Source organism: Rana temporaria, chromosome 13 (assembly GCF_905171775.1).
Source record: "Rana temporaria chromosome 13, aRanTem1.1, whole genome shotgun sequence".
Lineage (NCBI taxonomy): Eukaryota > Metazoa > Chordata > Amphibia > Anura > Ranidae > Rana > Rana temporaria.
Genome location: NC_053501.1, coordinates 17792623 through 17814996, shown reverse-complemented (window position 1 = coordinate 17814996; position 22374 = coordinate 17792623). Strand labels below are relative to the sequence as shown.

General features: G+C 48.0%; 1 protein-coding gene across 1 annotated transcript; it reads left to right on the top strand.

The window, feature by feature from the left end:
- The first annotated feature begins 811 nt into the window (after positions 1-811).
- LOC120920280 lies at positions 812-9650 on the top strand. Its single transcript, XM_040332267.1, has 3 exons — positions 812-1219; positions 5442-5608; positions 7688-9650. The coding sequence occupies exons 1-3, from the start codon at positions 1058-1060 to the stop codon at positions 9183-9185; spliced, it is 1827 nt and encodes a 608-aa protein (XP_040188201.1). The 5' UTR covers positions 812-1057; the 3' UTR covers positions 9186-9650.
- Positions 9651-22374: the final 12724 nt, after the last annotated feature.

The following is a 22374-nucleotide window of genomic DNA, read 5'->3' as shown; positions in this document are numbered from 1 at the left end:
GCGAATAGGGCTGGACGTCATTTACGTTCACGTCGAATCCAATACGTCCTTGCGGCGGACTTTGGAGCAATGCACACTGGGATATTTCACGGACGGTGCATGCGCAGTTAAAAAAAAACGGCAAAAACGCAGGGTGATCTTAAATTTAAATAAAACATGCCCACAACATCCCCATTTGAATTAGACGAGCTTACGCCGCCACACATACGTTACGCCGCCATAACTAAGGGCGCAAGTTCTTTCTGCATACGGAACTTGTGCCCAAAGTTACAGCGGCGTAACGTATCTAAGATACGTTACGCCCGCAGATAGATAGAGCATTCTATCTGAATCCGGGCCACAGCCTCTATCAGGACGGATATGATTGGTTCTAGGACGCGGCCACACTCGGCCGCTGTGTGTAGCCCTGCCCCCATATATGGGATACAATACACACAAACAGCCGCGGGTCCTATTCTCAGCACGTGTCACATGTAGATTGTGGAGAGTCAGATTTGTCCTTTATCATGTAAATGTACAGCAGGAATCCAGAGAGCGTCACCCTCACACCCTTGTACTCTTATACGCATTATTTATTGTGTATCAGGTATCACACACATGCGCAGTGTCCACGCTTCTCTGGTGGAACGCACTTTCTACTGCCCCGCCCACCCACATGACACTTATACGCATTCTCACGACTGTCTCCTCGTCGGAGGAACGCTCTGTATTATTCTGCCCCGCCCACAAGACAGGTGTACGCATGCGCAGTGTCAGCTTTCTTTCGGTGGAACGCTCTGGAACTTCCGGCCACGCCCACCCACATGACACGCATAGCCGGAAGCGGAAGCCTGCGCTGCTTGGTTAACGCATGCGCAGTGAGGTGGATAGCCTAATGCTGCGCACAGACGGGCAAGTTTGAAAGGTTTTTGGGGGGAGAGGGCTGAGTACTGAGTGTTGGTGGGTTGTCACCTCACACTGTTGGTTTTGGGGTGCCATCCAGTTGAGGTGAGTGTGAGGCACAGAGCCCACCTGGGGGTCCCCTTTCCCAGGTATGTGTTAGACTGGTGGGCCCCCCATGGCTGCCTATCACTGCTGTGTCCCTTTCTGTAACAGTGATGCCAGGTACAATGCAGACAAGAAGATCTCCTTCCATAGAATCCCAGCCCTCCATGTGGAGCCGCAGAGACACCGTGCCTGGCTGACCCGCATACGCCGAGAGCCGGGACCCAACTTCAAGGTAATCGCAATGTTATACCAGGGGAGAGGTATAGGTGGTCAGCGATGTCGTTATTCCATGTCACTAAAATGATGGGGGGGGGGGGTAGAGGTGACCATATACGTATCAATATGATCATTAGATCGTTCCATGTCACTAAAATGATGGGGGGGTGTAGAGGTGACCATATACGTATCAATATTATCATTAGATCATTCCATGTCACTAAAATGATGGGGGGTTTGTAGAGGTGACCATATACGTATCAATATGATCATTAGATCGTTCCATGTCACTAAAATGATAGGGGGTGTGTAGAGGTGACCATATACATATCAATATGATCATTAGATCGTTCCATGTCACTAAAATGATGGGGGGGTGTAGAGGTGACCATACACGTATCAATATGATCATTAGATCGTTCCATGTCACTAAAATGATGGGGGGGTGTAGAGGTGACCATATACGTATCAATATGATCATTAGATCGTTCCATGTCACTAAAATGATGGGGGGTGTAGAGGTGACCATACACGTATCAATATGATCATTAGATCGTTCCATGTCACTAAAATAATGGGGGGGTGTAGAGGTGACCATACACGTATCAATATGATCATTCCATGTCACTAAAATGATGATGGGGGGGGGGGGTGTAGAGGTGACCATATACGTATCAATATGATCATTCCATGTCACTAAAATTATGGGGGGGTGTAGAGGTGACCATACACGTATCAATATGATTATTAGATCGTTCCATGTCACTAAAATTATGGGGGGGTGTAGAGGTGACCATACACGTATCAATATGATCATTAGATCGTTCCATGTCACTAAAATGATGGGGGGGTGTAGAGGTGACCATACACTTATCAATATGATCATTAGATCGTTCCATGTCACTAAAATGATGGGGGGTGTAGAGGTGACCATACACGTATCAATATGATCATTCCATGTCACTAAAATGATGGGGGGTGTAGCGGTGACCATACACGTATCAATATGATCGTTCCATGTCACTAAAATTATGGGGGGGTGTAGAGGTGACCATACACGTATCAATATGATTATTAGATCGTTCCATGTCACTAAAATTATGGGGGGGTGTAGAGGTGACCATACACGTATCAATATGATCATTAGATCGTTCCATGTCACTAAAATGATGGGGGGGTGTAGAGGTGACCATACACTTATCAATATGATCATTAGATCGTTCCATGTCACTAAAATGATGGGGGGTGTAGAGGTGACTATACATGTATCGGTATGATCATTCCATGTCACTAAAATGATGATGGGGGGGGGGTGTAGAGGTGACCATATACGTATCAATATGATCATTCCATGTCACTAAAATGATGATGGGGGGGGGGTGTAGAGGTGACCATATACGTATCAATATGATCATTCCATGTCACTAAAATGATGGGGGGTGTAGCGGTGACCATACACGTATCAATATGATCGTTCCATGTCACTAAAATGATGGGGGGGTATAGAGGTGACCATACACGTATCAATATGATTATTAGATCGTTCCATGTCACTAAAATTATGGGGGGGTGTAGAGGTGACCATACACGTATCAATATGATCATTAGATCGTTCCATGTCACTAAAATGATGGGGGGGTGTAGAGGTGACCATACACTTATCAATATGATCATTAGATCGTTCCATGTCACTAAAATGATGGGGGGTGTAGAGGTGACTATACATGTATCGGTATGATCATTCCATGTCACTAAAATGATGATGGGGGGGGGGGTGTAGAGGTGACCATATACGTATCAATATGATCATTCCATGTCACTAAAATGATGATGGGGGGGGGGGTGTAGAGGTGACCATATACGTATCAATATGATCATTCCATGTCACTAAAATGATGGGGGGTGTAGCGGTGACCATACACGTATCAATATGATCGTTCCATGTCACTAAAATGATGGGGGGGTATAGAGGTGACCATACACGTATCAATATGATTATTAGATCGTTCCATGTCACTAAAATTATGGGGGGGTGTAGAGGTGACCATACACGTATCAATATGATCATTAGATCGTTCCATGTCACTAAAATGATGGGGGGGTGTAGAGGTGACCATACACTTATCAATATGATCATTAGATCGTTCCATGTCACTAAAATGATGGGGGGTGTAGAGGTGACCATACACGTATCAATATGATCATTAGATCGTTCCATGTCACTAAAATGATGGGGGGTGTAGAGGTGACCATACACGTATCAATATGATCATTAGATCGTTCCATGTCACTAAAATGATGGGGGGGTGTAGAGGTGACCATACACTTATCAATATGATCATTAGATCGTTCCATGTCACTAAAATGATGGGGGGTGTAGAGGTGACCATACACGTATCAATATGATCATTCCATGTCACTAAAATGATGGGGGGTGTAGCGGTGACCATACACGTATCAATATGATCGTTCCATGTCACTAAAATTATGGGGGTGTAGAGGTGACCATACACGTATCAATATGATTATTAGATCGTTCCATGTCACTAAAATTATGGGGGGGTGTAGAGGTGACCATACACGTATCAATATGATCATTAGATCGTTCCATGTCACTAAAATGATGGGGGGGTGTAGAGGTGACCATACACTTATCAATATGATCATTAGATCGTTCCATGTCACTAAAATGATGGGGGGTGTAGAGGTGACTATACATGTATCGGTATGATCAATTGATCGTTCCATGTGACTGATAGAACAGGAAGTGTAAAGGTGGCCATACACGTATCAATCGGTCATCAATTAAACATTCAATGTGATTAAAGTTATGAGGGGTCTAAAGGGAACAAAACACGTCAATATAGTTATTCAATCGATCGTTCCATACCACTAATCATGGGAGAGGAACAAGGCGGCCTTACATTTATCAATATGATCAGTTTAGTGTCTTGGAACAATCGATTGAACGATTGACTAACGATAGTAAACCGCACACTCTTCATTCCATCAGTTTGGCGAGCACTGGATTGATTTTGCCGCTGGCATGTCACTCAGCCATGGTGGAACTTTGTAGATCGAGTCTGATCGATTAAGCAATCGGAAAACTGATTGATCTAGGGATCAGGTTGAACATTTTTAGACCGCGTTCAAATCTTGGCATTTCGGAATCGCCTTAATCCTGCCTGCGATTCGAAATCGCGGGACACCCGCGCGTTCCCTGTCACTTCCAATAGCACCCAAATAGCGGTGCGATTTTGCAGCTATTGGTCGGATGACAATCGCAGTAAAATTGCGCAAACAATCGTGGGACGCCTGTCGTCACGAAAGAAGGTTGCACTACAATTGGGGTGCCGTTGGAAGTGACAGGGAACGCACGGGCGTCTTGCAATTTGCCGCTATTTTGAATCGTGGGCGGAATAGATTCCACCAATGATTCAGAACGCCAAGATGTGAGCCGAGCCTTAGGGATCATTCTCACCGGCGTGCACACAGGATAGTGTCCAGCGCGATTAACTTTATTGAAATGTCACAAAATGCCATTTTCCTTGCCCCTGTGTGAAAGTACCCCAATACTTACCTGAGCCTCCTCTCTAGTCAGCGATGTCCATGAGTGCCTCAACCTGTCCGAGTCTCTTTCTGTCTCTGCTGAGACACAGCACCTGTCAATCAAACTCAGCCAATCAGGAGAGAGAGAGGGGGAAGGGCTGAACAGAAGCTCAGTGTCTGAATGGACACAGGGAGCCCCCTGGCTCAGGTGCCCCCATAGCAAGCTACTTAGGGGGTCAGAGTACAGAAGAGGAGGATAGGGGCTGCTCTGTGCAAATTCACTACATAGAGGAGGTAAGTATAACATGTTGGGACTTTACAATAACATGGATTTGCAATTAGCAGACCTCCAGCTGTTGCAGAACTACAAGTCCCATGAGGCATAGCAAGACTCTGACAGCCACAAGCATGACACCCAGAGGCAGAAGCATGATGGGACTTGTAGTTTTGCAACAGCTGGAGGTCTGCTAATTGCATATCCCTGCGTTAAAGGATTGGAGCCCAAAGTCTGCTTTTATTGTAAAAAAACTCATTGAAAAAATATATATTTTTGCTGCTTTTTTAGACTTGTCAGCTATTTATTCACGCAGGCTTGTGAAGGTATTGAAAGGTCCACTCTCGCTTCATGAAAAATGAATAGCGGTATCGCAGGGCGTAGACTGTAATGCACATCTTTCCTCTTGTTGCAGATATCCAGTTGCACCCGGGTGTGTTCTAAACATTTTCTTCCGACGGACTTTGTGAAGACATTGACGGGTAAAAGGAATCTCAAGCCCTATAGCGTGCCGTGTATATTTCAGTGGACAACAAATGCGCAAACAGAGGAACAGATGTCTGTTTTAAAGAAGAACTCTGGGTAAACCGCCTCGAATTTTCCAGCTTGATATTTTTTCTTTTCTTTTAATTGCCAGGATTATAATGGTGTTGATGGGAACCGGGGAGTGTTGCAAGGGCTTTTATTTTACTTAAAGCGGAGTTCCACCCAAAAATGGAACTTCCGCTTTAAGTGATGGTTACCCCCAACATGCCACATTTGGCATGTAATTTTTTTTTTGGGGGGGGGGGGGGATACCCTCTTTTTAGAGGCACCCAGCTCCCACTTCCTTCCGGCGCCTGGGGAGGATCAGTCCAGGCCTGTACTGTGATAGGGTGGTGGGCAATCTGGTGCTAAACGACACTGTATATGGGAAGGTCACTAAATAACAGACTTTGCTAGTGACACTAATACAGTGATGTTGAGGTATCACTGCCGTATATGATCGTTTCGGAAGACCAGCTATATTTCTTTTAAAAATCCTGACTTGACTTGCGAGCCTTGTGTTTCGCAGGACTCAAGCCGCTGGTGTATATATTGCTGTATGTGGCCAGAGGTCCGGTGGCACTGGTGGCTCCCAGCATTTCTTGGAGAACTCTGAGATACTCCCAGTTGGGTGGGCGTAATATGCGTTGGCGCACCCTGAAGTGTCAACAGTTCCTGAGTGTCTCCGAGCATCATCAGCGCCCCGCACCTCTGGTCATACACAGTACTGCATACACCAGTGCCCCCGCACCTCTGACCACATACAGTACTGCATACACCAGTGCCCCCGCACCTCTGGTCATACACAGTACTGCATACACCAGTGCCCCCGCACCTCTGGTCATACACAGTACTGCATACACCAGTGCCCCCGCACCTCTGGTCATACACAGTACTGCATACACCAGTGCCCCCGCACCTCTGGTCATACACAGTACTGCATACACCAGTGCCCCCGCACCTCTGGTCATACACAGTACTGCATACACCAGTGCCCCCGCACCTCTGGTCATACACAGTACTGCATACACCAGTGCCCCCGCACCCCTCTGGCCACATACAGTACTGCATAGACCAGCAGTGGTTGTGGAACGAATCATCTGAGTTTCCATTATTTCTTATGGGGAAATTTGCTTTGATATACAAGTGCTTTGGATTACAAGCATGTTTCTGGAACAAATTTTTGCTTGTAATTCAAGCTATTACTGTACAATGATCAGTGATGATATTGTACACACACTGGCTGGGAAGGGGTTAACATCTAGGGGCAGTTAAGGGGGTTAACTGTGTGCCTAATGTGTGCTGCTTTTTCTTTACTATCTCTCCCTGCTTTTCAGGGAGAAGAAACAGCCAGATCGTTGTTCAAAGTACACAAAGTTCTGTGTTTTTAAGCACAGAACTCAGAACAGCCCATATCATTGGTTGAGATCGGCTGCCAAACTCATTCTGTGTCCAATTACAGCGTGAGTAGGGGGCGTGGGAATATGCACCCCAAACCCAGAAGAAAGGCAATCGCTTCCATGTACGTGATTGTGTCTCTAATTGCCGCCCGCTCGCAATATATTTTACTGCAAGCGGTCAGCAGGTGGTTAAAGCGGAGTTCCACCCAAAAGTGGAACTTCCGCTTAATCCTCTCCTCGCCTCCTTACATGCCACATTTGGCATGTCATTTTTTTTTGGTGGGGGGCTTCAGGAGTGGGACTTCCTGTCCCACTTCCTCCTTCCGCCGAGGGGCTGCTAAGGCGAATAGCCTAGACGCCTTTCTGCAGCCCCTCCCTGTAGGCGATCGCCTGGGACACGTGACAGGTCCCAGGCGATCGCCTGTCCAATTGCATGGCGCCGCTCGCGCATGCGCAGTGGGTGCCCGGCCGTGAAGCCGAAAGCTGTCCCGGCCGGGTGCCCACATTTGGAAGTAAGAAGCCGGAGAGGAGCGGAGCCCTGGCCGGCGCGTCGCTGGAACCTGGAGCAGGTGAATGTCTGTTTATTTAAAGCCAGCAGCTACACTTTTTGTAGCTGCTGACTTTTAATAAACATAAAAACTGACTGGAACATCCCTTTAATCCAAACTACAGCTTTATGTGAAATAAAAAATAACCTTCAACACTAACTTTTTATTTTTTTCTTTCCCATCACTAGGTCTGCAAAAAATACGCTTCAGCCTATTTTGCCTTTACAACCCGCAGTGCAGAATAGCAAGCCATCCCAGCCGGCGGATATAACCACGTCCATTCTGGATCACTGTTATGACCTTCCCCCGATGACGGACACAGAAATGCTGCACGCGGCTCGAGAAGAGATCGCAAGGTTGCAGCAACGCAATGCCGCTTTGGAGAAAAACACGTTCTTCCTAGAGCGGTTTTCCACAGACTCGAGCCTTATTAACTTTTACACCGGCTTCAAAGATTATTCCACCTTCAAAGTTGTGTTTTCAACATTGACTGAAACAGAAGGCAGTTCGGAGAAATGGAAGCAATGCCAACAGGAAGGAAACGCAAGTTTCAACAAGCATTCTGTAACGGAATATGAGGCCATGCCACAGATTGACCAGTTCTTCTTGTTTTTATGTAAAGTTCGGCAAGGATTCCACGATAAAGACTTAGCTGTGCGCTTTAACATATCACAAAACAGGGTCACTAGGATTGTCATCACATGGGCTCACTATTTATACCTTGTCCTTGGAGAAATACCACTTTGGCGTAGCCGGGAAACCGATTGCCAAGATGTGCCGGAGTGCTTCAAAGCTTCCTACCCTCGTGCCCGGGTGACCTTACATTGTGCTGAAATTAAAGTGCAGACAAGTAATACGGACAACACAAGTTCTCAGATATGCTACAGTCATGCGTCTTACAAGGGTATGCTTGGCATAGCACCCCATGGAGCTGTGATATTTATAAGTCCCCTGTATTCTGGCTGTGCATCAACAAGGGACATCGCAAAGTCATCTGGGATCTTGGATTTGTTGGAACCTGGCGACAGGGTTATCGCAGATAAAGATTTTGGTATACAGGACCTGGTGGAATCTGTTGGCGCATTTGCAGTCGTGCCCCCAATTATAACGGCCGCCCTGCCTCGTGAGTCCTGTGAAGCTACAGTCCTGTTAAGTCAACCTTCAGAAGATCAAAATACCATGTACATCTTGGCATCATCCGGTGAGCAAGGTCAAGAAACCTTAGTAGTGGCAACCTCCACGGGCGTAGAGGATGCAGTTGTGGAATTAGACCAGTCGGGGGGTGAGGAAGAGATGGTAGAGGTTATAACTGAAGAAAAAGTCGTAGAAGAAGTGGTGACCACGTCTGACCATGTAATTGAGATTGCCGATGACGAGGATACCAAAATGGAGACAAAGGAGGCCCCAAACACACCCAGCAGTAATAATATAAAAGAAAAGCATGAGATTCAAGAACAGGTGGTCACCTCTACTCCACATTCTGAAAAGCGCATCGAAGAACCCACAGGGCGAAGCACTGATATAAATTCCCTCGCTCGTCTAAGAATTTGCATCAATCAAGATATTGACCGAGTTCGTCAGTATCATCTCTTTGATAACGTTTTGCCATTTGCCTTGGCAGGCATAACTAATCAGCTCTGGGCAGTGTGCGCTATGCTGACCAACATCAATGGGTCACTGAGCTAGAGCGGACAAAAAAAGGTCTTCTACTGGGCTTTGCATTTGCTACAGTGATAATAATGTTTTTGTTTGCGTATGTTGCTACCATTGGAACAATCGGCCTACGTCAAGGGGAATAAATGCTTACAAGCTTTAGATAGACACCGCCATTCTCAGAATTCTAGCATTCGGCCAGGAAATGTTGGGCTGCATTCGCACGGGCATCTAGCCAAGGTGCAAATCCCAGCGGCACGAATATCTGTGGCCATCGACAGCCTTTCATTGCTGTATGCATGCAGCTGTCTATCCTGACGGCAGGAATCATTGGCTTCTTGCCGCTGATATTTGCACCGTAGCTACACGGCTATGCAAATGCAGCCTTAAGCGCTCTTTTAGCACCACTGTGATTCGTACTCGCGATCAGATTTTCCGACAAAAAATATGTGATGGACGTCTTTTGTCGGAAAATCCGACCATTTGTATGCTCCATCGGACAATTGTTGTTGGGTTTTCCGACAACAAATGTTTCATGGCTAGCTTTCAAACTGTCCGACAACAAATGTGTGATGTCGGATTATCTGAACGTGGTCTACACAAGTCCGCCGGGAAAAAAAATCCAAAGTACAAACTAGGGTTGTCCTGATACCACTTTTTTGAGCCCGAGTACAAGTACCGATACTTTTTTTTCTTCCAAGTACTCGCCGATACCGAATACCAATACTTTTTTTTTTTTTTTTTTTGGCAGTATTTTGTGGCAGTATTTTTTATTTTATTTTTTAGGGGGGGGGGGTATGAGTGGATTGTCAGTGTGGTGTTTTTTTTTTGTTTTGTTTTTTTATATTTATTGCAATATCTTTTTTTTAATTCGGCCCTGTTGGGGGGGCTTTGGTGAGATTTCAGGGGTCTTAACAGACCTCTGACATCTCCCCTTTAAGACAGAGAAAGGGACTAAGGACACAGATTCCCCAGTCCCTATCTCTGCAGCCTCAGCTGAAATGAATGGAGAGAAGCTCCTCTCCATTCATAAACTGAAGCATTGTAAACACAGGTTACGATGCTCAGTTATATGAATGGACAGAGTCAGTGATCACTGACTCTGTTCATTCTGAAAATGTAGGAGCCTGGTTTAGCGGCTCCTACCTCCGCTCTCCATCCTGACAAATTGAGGGGGGAGAGAAGATGGGCACGGAGCTGGGGGGAGAGAAGATGGGCACGGAGCTGGGGGGAGAGAAGATGGGCACGGAGCTGGGGGGAGAGAAGATGGGCGCGGAGCTGGGGGGAGAGAAGATGGGCGCGGAGCTGGGGGGAGAGAAGAGGGGCGCGGAGCTGGGGGGAGAGAAGACGGGCGCGGAGCTGGGGGGAGAGAAGACGGGCGCGGAGCTGGGGGGGAGAGAAGACGGGCGCGGAGCTGGGGGGGAGAGAAGACGGGCGCGGAGCTGGGGGGGAGAGAAGACGGGCACGGAGCTGGGGGGGAGAGAAGACGGGCACGGAGCTGGGGGGGGAGAGAAGACGGGCACGGAGCTGGGGGGGGAGAGAAGACGGGCACGGAGCTGGGGGGGGAGAGAAGACGGGCACGGAGCTGGGGGGGGAGAGAAGACGGGCACGGAGCTGGGGGGGGAGAGAAGACGGGCACGGAGCTGGGGGGGGGAGAGAAGACGGGCACGGAGCTGGGGGGGGAGAGAAGACGGGCACGGAGCTGGGGGGGGAGAGAAGAGGGGCACGGGGCGGGGGGGGGAGAGAAGACGGGCACGGAGCTGGGGGGGGAGAGAAGACGGGCACGGAGCTGGGGGGGGAGAGAAGACGGGCACGGAGCTGGGGGGGGAGAGAAGACGGGCACGGTGCTGGGGGGGAGAGAAGACGGGCACGGAGCTGGGGGGGGAGAGAAGACGGGCACGGAGCTGGGGGGGGGAGAGAAGACGGGCACGGAGCTGGGGGGGGGGGGAAGACGGGCACGGAGCTGGGGGGGGAGAGAAGACGGGCACGGTGCTGGGGGGGGAGAGAAGACGGGCACGGAGCTGGGGGGGGGGAGAAGACGGGCACGGAGCTGGGGGGGGGAGAGAAGACGGGCACGGAGCTGGGGGGGGGAGAGAAGACGGGCACGGAGCTGGGGGGGGAGAGAAGACGGGCACGGAGCTGGGGGGGGGAGAGAAGACGGGCACGGAGCTGGGGGGGGAGAGAAGACGGGCACGGAGCTGGGGGGGAGAGAAGACGGGCACGGAGCTGGGGGAGAGAAAACGAGCACGGGGGAAAGACAGCACGGGGGAGAAGACTTGCAACTCCCCTGCCTGCCCAGGTATCGGGTGAGGCATCGGAGCATTTCCCCCGAGTACAAGTACTCGGGGAAATGCTCGGTATCGGGACATCCCTAGTACAAACACGCATGCTTCGAACCAATGCTAACCACCAGAAACTTTATCAGAAGTTGACCAAACGGTGGCGCTAAAGAGCTGAAAAACCACGTGGCTGAAAAAGTTCTTCCGTCTGTATGCAGAACAAGTTCGCGACCAATGCCCTTCGGACAAAATTCCACAGATTTGTCCGATGGAAATCTGATCGTTAAGAATGGCAGCTGAAAATAGTCTTGGGTAAAGTGTTTATTTCGCTTGACAACAGGTTCTCTTTTTTTTAAATGTCTAAGTTTTTATAATGAGTTGTGTAAAATAAGTGAGACATAACGAGCCTCATCAGGCTAAATTGTTTAACAAAGTTTTAATTTATGTTACTTTTCTTATGTGTGCTTTGTTTTTTTACTAAGCAGCTAGTGCATGAAATACAAACCTTTTATGGCAAAGTTACGTGTACATAAATCAAGTGATGGGCTCTCTATGCAGAACAAATGTATCTCTACTATTCACGTCCCGCAAACACGTGTAGGAAGAATAGCAGATGTAGATTTGTTTGGGAGATGTGTTTGAGTTTCGTAAAAAATTCTGCCAACATCTTAGCAGCACTGCCTATCAATACAAAATGCACCCCCTTCTGTTGGCATGTGCCCATCATGAAGAAACTCGCCCCTTGCAGACTTGCGTGAGCATCAGGAGCGTGTGGCACAATGACGGCTCACATGCAGCTCCAAGAATAGGGTTTACTATACGTCCTCTTATCACTTCTACAGAGAGCACTCGCGTATTAGACCTAGCTGAGGAGCTTTATAAAGAATATGGAAATTACCGTATTTATCGGCGTATAACACGCACCCTAACTTTAAGAGGGAAGTTTCAGGAGAAAAAAAAATGTTCCACTGCCCCCTGCATATAACACGCAGGCACAGTTTATCCTCTATTTTCAGGGTAAAAAAGTGAGTGTTATACGCCAATAAATAAAGTGACCAGTTATAGCGGATGTTCCACCCCAAAAAAAATATTAAAAGCCAGCAGCTACAAATACTGCAGCTGCTGACTTTTAATATTAGGACACTTACCTGTCCTGGAGTCCAGCGCCGTCCGCAGCAAGCGCGAGCGATCGCTCGTCACCCTGCTGCTCCCCCCGTCATCTACGCTGAGGGAACCAGGAAGTGAAGCGCTGCGGCTTCACTGCCCGGTTCCCTACGGCGCATGCGCGAGTTTCACCGCGCCCGCTGATTGGCTCCCGCTGTGTGCTGGGAGCCGAGTGTTCCCAGCACACAACGGGGGGGGGGGGGGGGGCGACGGGATGTGACGGAATGCCCGTCTTTTGCCCGGCATTCTTTAGACAGGTATCTGCACCCCCCTCCCCCCTGAAAGGTGTCAAATGTGACACCGGAGGGGGGGAGGGTTCCGATCAGCGGGACTTCACTTTAGGGTGGAGAACCGCTTTAAGGACCCCTTCACACCGATATACATAGGCACAGGCACGTACCTGTGGGTCGCGAGCGCGCCGCCTGGTTCTGTTCTACGTGACTGCACCTGCGGACCCGATCGCCGCCGGTGTCCCGTGATCGGGTCACAGAGCTGAAATACGGGGAGAGGTAAGTGTAAACACACCTTTCCCTGTTCTTCCTAGTGTGGCTGTCGCTGATCGTCTGTTCCCTGTGTTAGGGAACGACGATCAGTGACGTTACACGCACAGCCACGCCCCCTCCACAGTAAGAACACTCCCTTAGGGCACACTTAACCCCTACAACGCCCCCTCCTGGTTAAAGCGGATCTCCCACGCCAGATACGTTTTTTTTTTAATTGGCTATGTAAAACTTAAATTACCGTAACCTCTGCAACTCATGTGTCCTGTCTCCGCCGGCCGCTCCGCAGTGTGAAATAATAAGTTATATTCCCCCTTCCGGTGTAGGCACCATTTTAACTGTGGGCATAAGCCCACAGCCCGGCACTTCCTTTTCAAGGTGGATGCTGATGTCCCAGCATCCACCGCTAGATCTCGCGCATGCGCGCGAGCAACGGGGACCGGCTTTGGCGTCTGTGTTGCCATGAAATCGCGCGATATCTTGTCTAACATGGGAAGAATACGATATCAAGGGAGCTATGAAACGAGCTCCCAGAAGACACTGCGCGGGACAGGAAACAAAGAAAAACCCGAGGAAGGCAGACCAGAAGACCATCTAGTTTTATGGTACTGTGAATATTATTTTTTTAGGGTTGTAAAGATACCAGTATTTGCGGGAGTACTCGTACTCCCGCAAATACCCCCGATACTAAAATAGAATACTTGTCGTCCCCCGCTGCCACCGCAAAGCCGCCGCCGCCGTTAATCAGCGTGCGGGGAACAGCTTTCGTTTGAATAGCTGTATCCCCGCCGCGTATAGACACTCCCCCTTGCGCGGGATTGGACGGATGATCTGTCCAATCCCGCGCAAGGGGGAGTGTCTATACGCGGCGGGGGTACAGCTATTCAAACGAAAGCTGTTCCCCGCACGCTGATTAACGGTGGCACGTGCGGCATCATCCAGGTATGGGGGACACGGCTGGAATGTGGGGGACCACGGCTGGAATGTGGGGGACCACGGCTGGAATGTGGGGGACCACGGCTGGAATGTGGGGGACCACGGCTGGAATGTGGGGGACCACGGCTGCATATATGTGGGGGGACCACGGCTGCATATATGTGGGGGGGACACGGCTGCATATATGTGGGGGGAACACGGCTGCAATATGTAGGGGGGACACGGCTGCAATATGTAGGGGGGACACGGCTGCAATATGTAGGGGGGACACGGCTGCAATATGTAGGGGGGACACGGCTGGATATGTTTGGGGACATGGCTGCATTTGTGGGGGGACATGGCTGCATTTGGGGACACATTTAAAAAAAAGTATCGGTATTCGGTATCGGCGAGTACATAAAAAAAAAAGTATCGGTACTTGTACTCAGTCCTAAAAAAGTGTTATCGGGACAACCCTATTATTTTTATTGAAAATATCGATTTCTACATCGTTTTGGAGCATTATTAATTATGCGATCATGTTAAATTTTGGGTGGAGATCCGCTTTAACCCCTTCACTGCCAGTGTAATTTTCACAGTAATCGGTGCATTTTTATAGCACTTTTCGCTGTGAAAATGACAATGGCCCCAAAAATGTGTCCGCCATAATGTCGTAGTCACGAAAAAAATCGCTGATCGCCGCCATTAAAGCGGAGGTTCTGCTGGGAAACGTTTTTTTTTTTTTAAGACTACTCTGCTGCTGTTCAAATACACAGTTCTTTACTTACTATTGCCGATCTTGCAGCCGCCACGATCGCGCTTTGGCAGTAAAGGATATTTTATAAAAACTTGTGATGGACATTGCCATCTTCATTGAGGGCACCTTGAAGCCCTCCTGTATTTCTTCCGGGATGCAGTGAATGCTGATCTCCCAGCATTCACCGCGTAATCCCGCGCATGCGAAGTGTTGACGGCGAGTCGCGCCGTCAACACTGCACAGTTGCCATCACAACGGCCGGCGGCGTCCTGAAAAGGACACGCCCCGCTGTGATGTAACACTAGTCCTCCTTTACCAGCACAGTATCCGCCCTCATCACATGACGCGCTTTGCGGGTCATGTGACCCGCTTCCCGCGTCACGTGACAGCACACCTAGCGCGAGACTACACGCGCAGAGAGATCAGTTGATGTGCTATGATTGGCCCACACGTCACTGCAACGGAACCAAGCAAACAGCGCCCACAATGCACAGCGCCGTCGGGGGAAAGTAGAGAAACGCCCACTCCCCGATGGGATGGAAACCCGGAAGCACATCAAAGTACAGGTAAGGGACCATTGAAAAAAAAAATTTACAACGCTATGATGCTTACATTGGGTGGAGGTTAAGGATGCTGGAAAGTTGATTTGGAGGGTGAACCTCCGCTTTAATAGTAAAAAAAAATAAAAAAATATTAATAAAAATGCCATAAAACTATCCCCTATTTTGTAAACGCTATAACTTTTGCGCAACCCAATCAAACGCTTATTGCTTTTTTTTTTTTTTATTCACCAAAAATATGTAGAAGAATATGTATTGGCCTAAACTGAGGAAAACATTTTTTTTTATTATGATATTAATGATATTTATTATAGCAAAAAGTAAAAAATATTGAATTTTTTTTTCAAAAATTGTCGCTCTATTTTTGTTTATAGTGCAAAAAATAAAAACCGCAGAGGTGATCAAATACCACCAAAAGAAAGCTCTATTTGTGGGGGAAAAAAAGGACGCCAATTTTGTTTGGGAGCCACGTCACACGACCGCGCAATTGTCAGTTAAAGCGACGCAGTGCCGAATCGCAAATAGAGGGTAGGTCCTTTACCTGCTTAATGTTTCGGGTCTTAAGTGGTTAAAGCGGTATTAAACTGCTGCTGCAGAAAGCTTTCCCCTGTAAGGCAAATGCATAATGCGCTAGTATGCATAGCATTCTAGCACATTATGCGAGGCTTACTTTAAAACGAAGCCCTCCAGCTACACGCTGTCACCGCTGACAGGGTTTCATCTTCACCCGGTCGTCGTCCTGGGTGCGTGGCCTCCAGATACATGAGTGGCCGGAGCCACAATGACGTCAAACCTGCGCATGCGCCCTTGTTTATGGCACAGGCTCTAAAGGTCCTACACCAGAGCGTGTTTCTCTGTGACGCCAACGACTGCATGTAGTGTGAATATCTACTGAACCAGGGATCCTCAAACTATGACCCTCCAGCTGGAGCGGAACTACACACCCCATGCAGCATTGTAAAACTCTGATATTCACAGGCATGATGGGAATTGTAGTAACTGGAGGGCCATAGTTTGAAGAGCCCTGTACTAAACTGTGCAAGTTTAGGAGATCGTCATTGTACCTACAGGTAAGTACAAGCCAAAAAACTATGGGCTTGATTCAGCAAGAATTTACGCCGGCGTATCTATTGATACGCCGCGTAAATTCAAAGCTGCGCCGGCGTATCTTCTTTCTGTATTCAGAAAGCAAGATACACTGAAATTAGGCTAAGATCTGACTGGCGTAAGTCTCTTACGCCGTCGTATCTCAGTTGCATATTTACGCTGGCCGCTAGGTGGCGCATCCGTCGATTTCAGCGTAGAATATGCAAATGAGCTGGATACGCCGATTCAGAAACGTACGTGAGCCCGGCGGATTTTTTTACGTAGTTTGCGTAAGGCTTTTTCCGGCGTAACGTTACTCCTGCTATACGAGGCATAGCCAATGTTAAGTATGGACGTCGTTCCCACGTCGAATTTTGAAAATTTTACGTCGTTTGCGTAAGTTGTTCGCGAATAGGGCTTTGCGTAAATTTATGTCCACGTCGAAAGCATCGACTATTTGCGACGTGATTAGGAGCATGCGCACTGGGATACGCATGCGCCGTCCGTGAGAAACGTCATTTACGTGGAGTCATGTTTTATTTACATAAAACACGTCCACCTCTTCAGAATTTGAATTGGGCGCGCTTACGGCCGCAGATGTACGCTACGCCGCCGTAACTTAGGGCGCAGGTTCTTTGTGAATCCAGCCCCAGCCTCACTAAGTTACGGCAGCGTAGCATATCTGAGATACGCTACGCCTGCACAAACTTACAGCGGGCTATCTGAATCTAGCCCTATGTTTACTACCATTTAAAGACTTATAAATGCTAGAGCTAGACCTCTGACCTGACCCCCATTCATCAGAGGGTGATGGTTTGTAGTATTATTTAGGTACTTGTATAGCACCGTCAATTTACGCAGCGCTTTACATATATACATTGTACATTCACATCGGTCCCTACCCTCAAGGAGCTTACAATCTAAGGTCCCTAACTCACATTCATATACTAGGGCCAGTTTTTAGACAGAAGCCAATTAACCTATCGGCATGTCCCACCTTTACTTACAGAATGGGGTGCCTTGAGACAGCTGGCATGTGAGGAACTGCTGCATCCAGTGGACTGGCAGTTTAAATAGCAGGCATATGCCTACAGCATATAACTTTATCATTTTATTGCAGGGCACTTACCGGTCTAGCTGTGTTTTTAATGTAATTAGAACTTAGTATTTAGCTTTTGAAATTAGGTAAATTTTAAAGTGGAACTAAAGTATAAAATAAATAAAACTGGGAGCAGGGGAACTTTCTTGCATGCAATGTCTCTTCTGCTATAAAATAAGGGCTAGATTCAGCATTGAATTACGCCGGCGTATCTATAGATACGCTGCGTAAATTCAAAGCTGCGCCGGCGTATCTTCTTTCTGTATTCAGAAAGCAAGATACGTCGGAATTAGGCTAAGATCCGTCTGGCGTAAGTCTCTTACACCGTTGTATCTTAGGGTGCATACTTACGCTGGCCGCTAGGTGGCGCTTCCGTCGTAGAATATGCAAATGACCTAGATACGCCGATTCACAAACGTACGCGCGCCCGGCGGATTTTTTTTTACGTCGTTTGAGTAAGGCTTTCCCGGCGTAATGTTGCTCCTGCTTCTATGAGGCGCACGCAATGTTAAGTATGGACGTCGTTCCTGCGTCAAATTTTGAATTTTTTACGTTGTTTGCGTAAGTCGTTCGCGAATAGGGCTGGACATAATTTACGTTCACGTCGAAACCAATGACGTCCTTGCGGCGTACTTTGGAGCAATGCACACGGAGGGCGCATGCGCCGTTTTTAAAAAACGTCAATCACGTCGGGTCACCCGATGACAGGGAACAGACAATCAGTGACATGTCACTGGGAAGAACGGGGAGATGAGTTTATACTGACATCTCCCAGTTCTTCAGCTCTGTGACCCGATCGCGGGACACTGAGTCCGCGCGCGGCCACCACAACGGCAAATTAAAGGGGACGTACCTGTAAATAGTCGTGCGCTGGTCGGCAAGTGGTTAAGTTGCATTACCCCCCTATGAGGTAGCAAAATGTCTTTCTGGATACAATATCATGAGTAGACCCTTCAAGCGGTTGTATATTCGCAAAAAAAAAAAAGAAAAACCTGTAAGGCAAAAGCATAATGAGCTAGTATGCTCATAACGCATACTAGCTCATTATGAAATACCTTGGAACAAAGCGCCAGCATCACCTCCCAGTCACCGCTAAGGGAGCCGACGTATTCCCACCGCTTTTCTGGGTTTCGCGGCTCCGGCGCTGAGTGGTTGAAACCGCGATGACGTCACTCACGCACGCATGATTTTCCAGCAGCATCCGCCGCTTACGTCAGCGGCTGCATGCAAGGTGAATATATCCTGAACCGTATGTTAAGGAGATAATCCTTATACCTGTAGATGAAAGCAGGGTATAGAACCGCTTTCAGCATCCAATATGCCTTACGCTTTGAGGGACAGCCCCCCTCTTCAGTCATAAGCATGTACGGCTGAGTACATGCTGTGTGTATCTATCATAAAAGTAAGTACACCCCTCACATTTTTGTAAATATTTTATTATATCTTGTCATGTATAGTAGTGAGTGTACAGCTTGTATAACAGTGTTAATTTGCTGTCCCCTCAAAATAATTGCACACAGCTATTAATGTCTAAACCGCTAGCAACAAAAGTGAGTACACCCCGAAGTGAAAATGTCCAAATTGGGCCTGAAGTGTCAATATTTTGTGTGACCACCATGATTTTCCAGCACTGCCTTAACCCTCTTGGGCATTGCGTTCACCAGAGCCACTGGAGTCCTCTCATCACGGAGCTGGTGGATTTTGTAGACCTTGCGTTGCCTCACCTTTGGTTTGAGGATGCCCCACAGATGCTCAATGGGGTTTAGGTCTGGAGACATGCTCGGCCAGTCCGTCACCTTTACCCTCAGCTTCTTTAGCAAGGCAGTGGCTGTTTTGGAGGTGTGTTTGGGGTCATTATGTTGGAATACTGCCCTGCGGCGCAGTCTCCGAATGGGGGGGAATCATGCCCTGCTTCAGTATGTCACAGTACATGTTGGCATTCATGGTTCCCTCAATGAGCTGTAGCTCCCCAGTGCCAGGACTCATGCAGCCCCAGACCATGACATTCTTACCACCATGCTTGACTGTAGGCAAGACACACTTGTCTTTGTACTCCTCACCTGCTTCCCACCACACAAGCTTGACACCATCTGAACCAAATAAGTTTATCTTGGTGTCCTCAGACCACAGGACATGGTTCCAGTAATCCACGTCCTTAGGTTACTTGTCTTAAAGGGGAGGTTCACCCTAAAAACTACGTTTTCTTATTACACTGGCCCCCCACATTACAATACGATTAAGGCTATTAGTATTTTTTTTGATGCTGTACATACCTTTGTACAGCATATTCACCCGTGGCTTCCGGGTTGCGAGTCCCGCGGGAGTGGGCGTTGCTAACATGTCTGTGATTGACATTTTGACCAAAAACGAGCTCCCCCCGTCACGTAAGCCGCGTCACAGTTGGCAAAAAGGAGCCGAACGGCGAGTCGGCGCTATACTGCGCATGGCCGTTCGGCTCCTTTCACCAATCGGGGGGGGGGGGGTACTCGTTTTTGGTCAAAACGTCAATCACACACACGTTAGGAACGCCCACTCCCGCGGGACTCGCAACCCGGAAACCACAGGTGAATATGCTGTACAAAGGTATGTACAGCATAAAAAAAAAAACTAATAGCCTTAATCGTATTGTAATGTGGGGGGCCAGTGTAATAAGAAAAAGTAGTTTTTAGGGTGAATCTCCCCTTTAAGCAAACAGCAAGCTTTCTTGTGGATCATCTTTAGAAGAAGCTTTCTTCTAGGACAGCCATGCAGACCAATTTGATGCAGCGTATGGTCTGAGCACTGACTACCCCCCATCCCCCACCCGTTCAACCTCTGCAGCATTCATACATCTATTTCCCAAAGACAACCTCTGCATAGGACGCTGAGCACGTGCACTCAACTTCTTTGGTCAGGTACATGTCATCTTCTTCTAGCCTAGGCCAGTGATGGAACCCCAGATGTTTTAGAACTACATTTCCCATGATGCAGTGTAGTTGAGCATAATGGGAAATGTAGTTCCAAAACATCTGGGGTGCCAAGCTTCACAATCACTGGCCTAAGCCATCGTCCACCATCATTATTACTATAATCCAACTAATCTTTTCTAGGGGGTACCAATCAATCCGTCTCGCTATTTTGGAATCTTTGTAGAGTAAGCAATAGTTTCTATCTTCACTTTCTTTCCTACACGCTGACATAACAAAATATGCAGGTATAGAAGCGATAAGTGCTTTTAAATGTATCACCTTTTTACAAAGAAAAAAAGTGTTTTAATGATCTGTAACAGGTACCAACAAATGTGTCCACAGCTGTAGGTGGGCTCTGAACTTGGGTCTCAGTTTTACCTAGTTTCCATTCTTCCTTGCAAATGTTTGGAGAAAAAGGCATCCTATGAAATGTTCACATGTACAACACCCTGTTTGGCTAAGATTACTGAACTTTGGTACTCTTCATTCTCTGAAATTAACATTTCACACTTTGCATGTAGTTCTACCTCTGGAGGTTCTTCTCTTCAATCCCATGCATGGAATCCAGTCTAGAACCTTATTTTTAAGGCAATTCTTAACTTTCATGATCCAAAACATTTTTTTTCTAGGTCACTGTCCAGCCACAGCATGACAACTCTGCAAATTTCCCCTCCCCCTAATTGATCAGACTGAGGTTTTTCAGTCTGTATTGCCTCCCAAGTCATCAAAGCCAGATACTCACTTTCGGAAGGAGAGGGAGCCATGAGGGAAATAATCTGGATAGGAAAGAACTCTACCTAGTACCCCGAAGAGACCACCTCGCAGACCCACTGGTCGGAGTGCAGGGAGTTTCACCAAGCTGTGAACCTGCAAAGCCGTTCCCCCTACCCCTGAAATGGGCAGGGGTAAGGCTACATACATTGGCCAGTTTGGGTGCCAGCGTGTACGACTTGCGCACCCAGAGACATTTCCGTCCCCCAGCTAAGCCCTTGTCGGCCTGGGAGCGCTAACCCGCGGGGCCCTGACTGACTAAAAAAAAATACCACTTCTGAGCAGGGAATGAAAGGACGCGACTCCTTTCCCCTGGTGGACGGAGGAGAGTGCTCTTACCTCCAGTGACATCCTTGATAATGTCAACCAGTGAGTACCACAAAAAAACAACACTCCCATCCCTGAAAGGTAAATCAGCCAGGGCTTTTTCGATGCTTGGTCAGCAGACAAGCATTTCAGCCAAATCAGGCGGTGCAAAACCACAGACGAAACAGAGGCTCTTGACATCAAGGATACTGCATTCCGTGTAACATCACAGACGTATACAAGGCCCTGGACCAACTGGTCGGCCAGTCTAACAAATTAGGGAGGGAGCCTGCGCCCCTTCACAGTCTGGTGCAAAACCTTGCCCATTCAGCGAGTGTCTGAGACACCAAGGCTGAGGCCACAACATGCCGCTATGCAGACCCCAGCATGGTAAACATGGAGCGGGTCAGCGCCTCGGACCTCCTATCAGTATGGTCCTTGAAGGCAGGGGTCCCTTCTATAGGGAAAGCGGTCGCCCCCTTTTTAACCGGGCACCACTACCTGAGGAGAAGCCTTTTTTTTTTTTAAACTCTCCTCAAAGGGGTACCGAAACCCCAGGCGCTGAGGAACTATAAGGACTTCTGCAGCCTTTCCTATTCCTTATTAATGAACTAGTCAAAAGAAAAGGACATAGAAGGAAAAACTTTTACAGAGCGGTCTGATTTGTGTGCACAAAAAAGACAGAGCCCTCAGATGATACCTCCGCTGCACAAAACAGCATAAGTGAGTTCCATACAGCAACACTAAGCGCACTGACAAGTGCCCTGTCACCAACCCAAGTGAGGAGTCGTCCTCGCAAGGAAGGTTCTGGTCCACTTAGACAACACAGAACCAGGG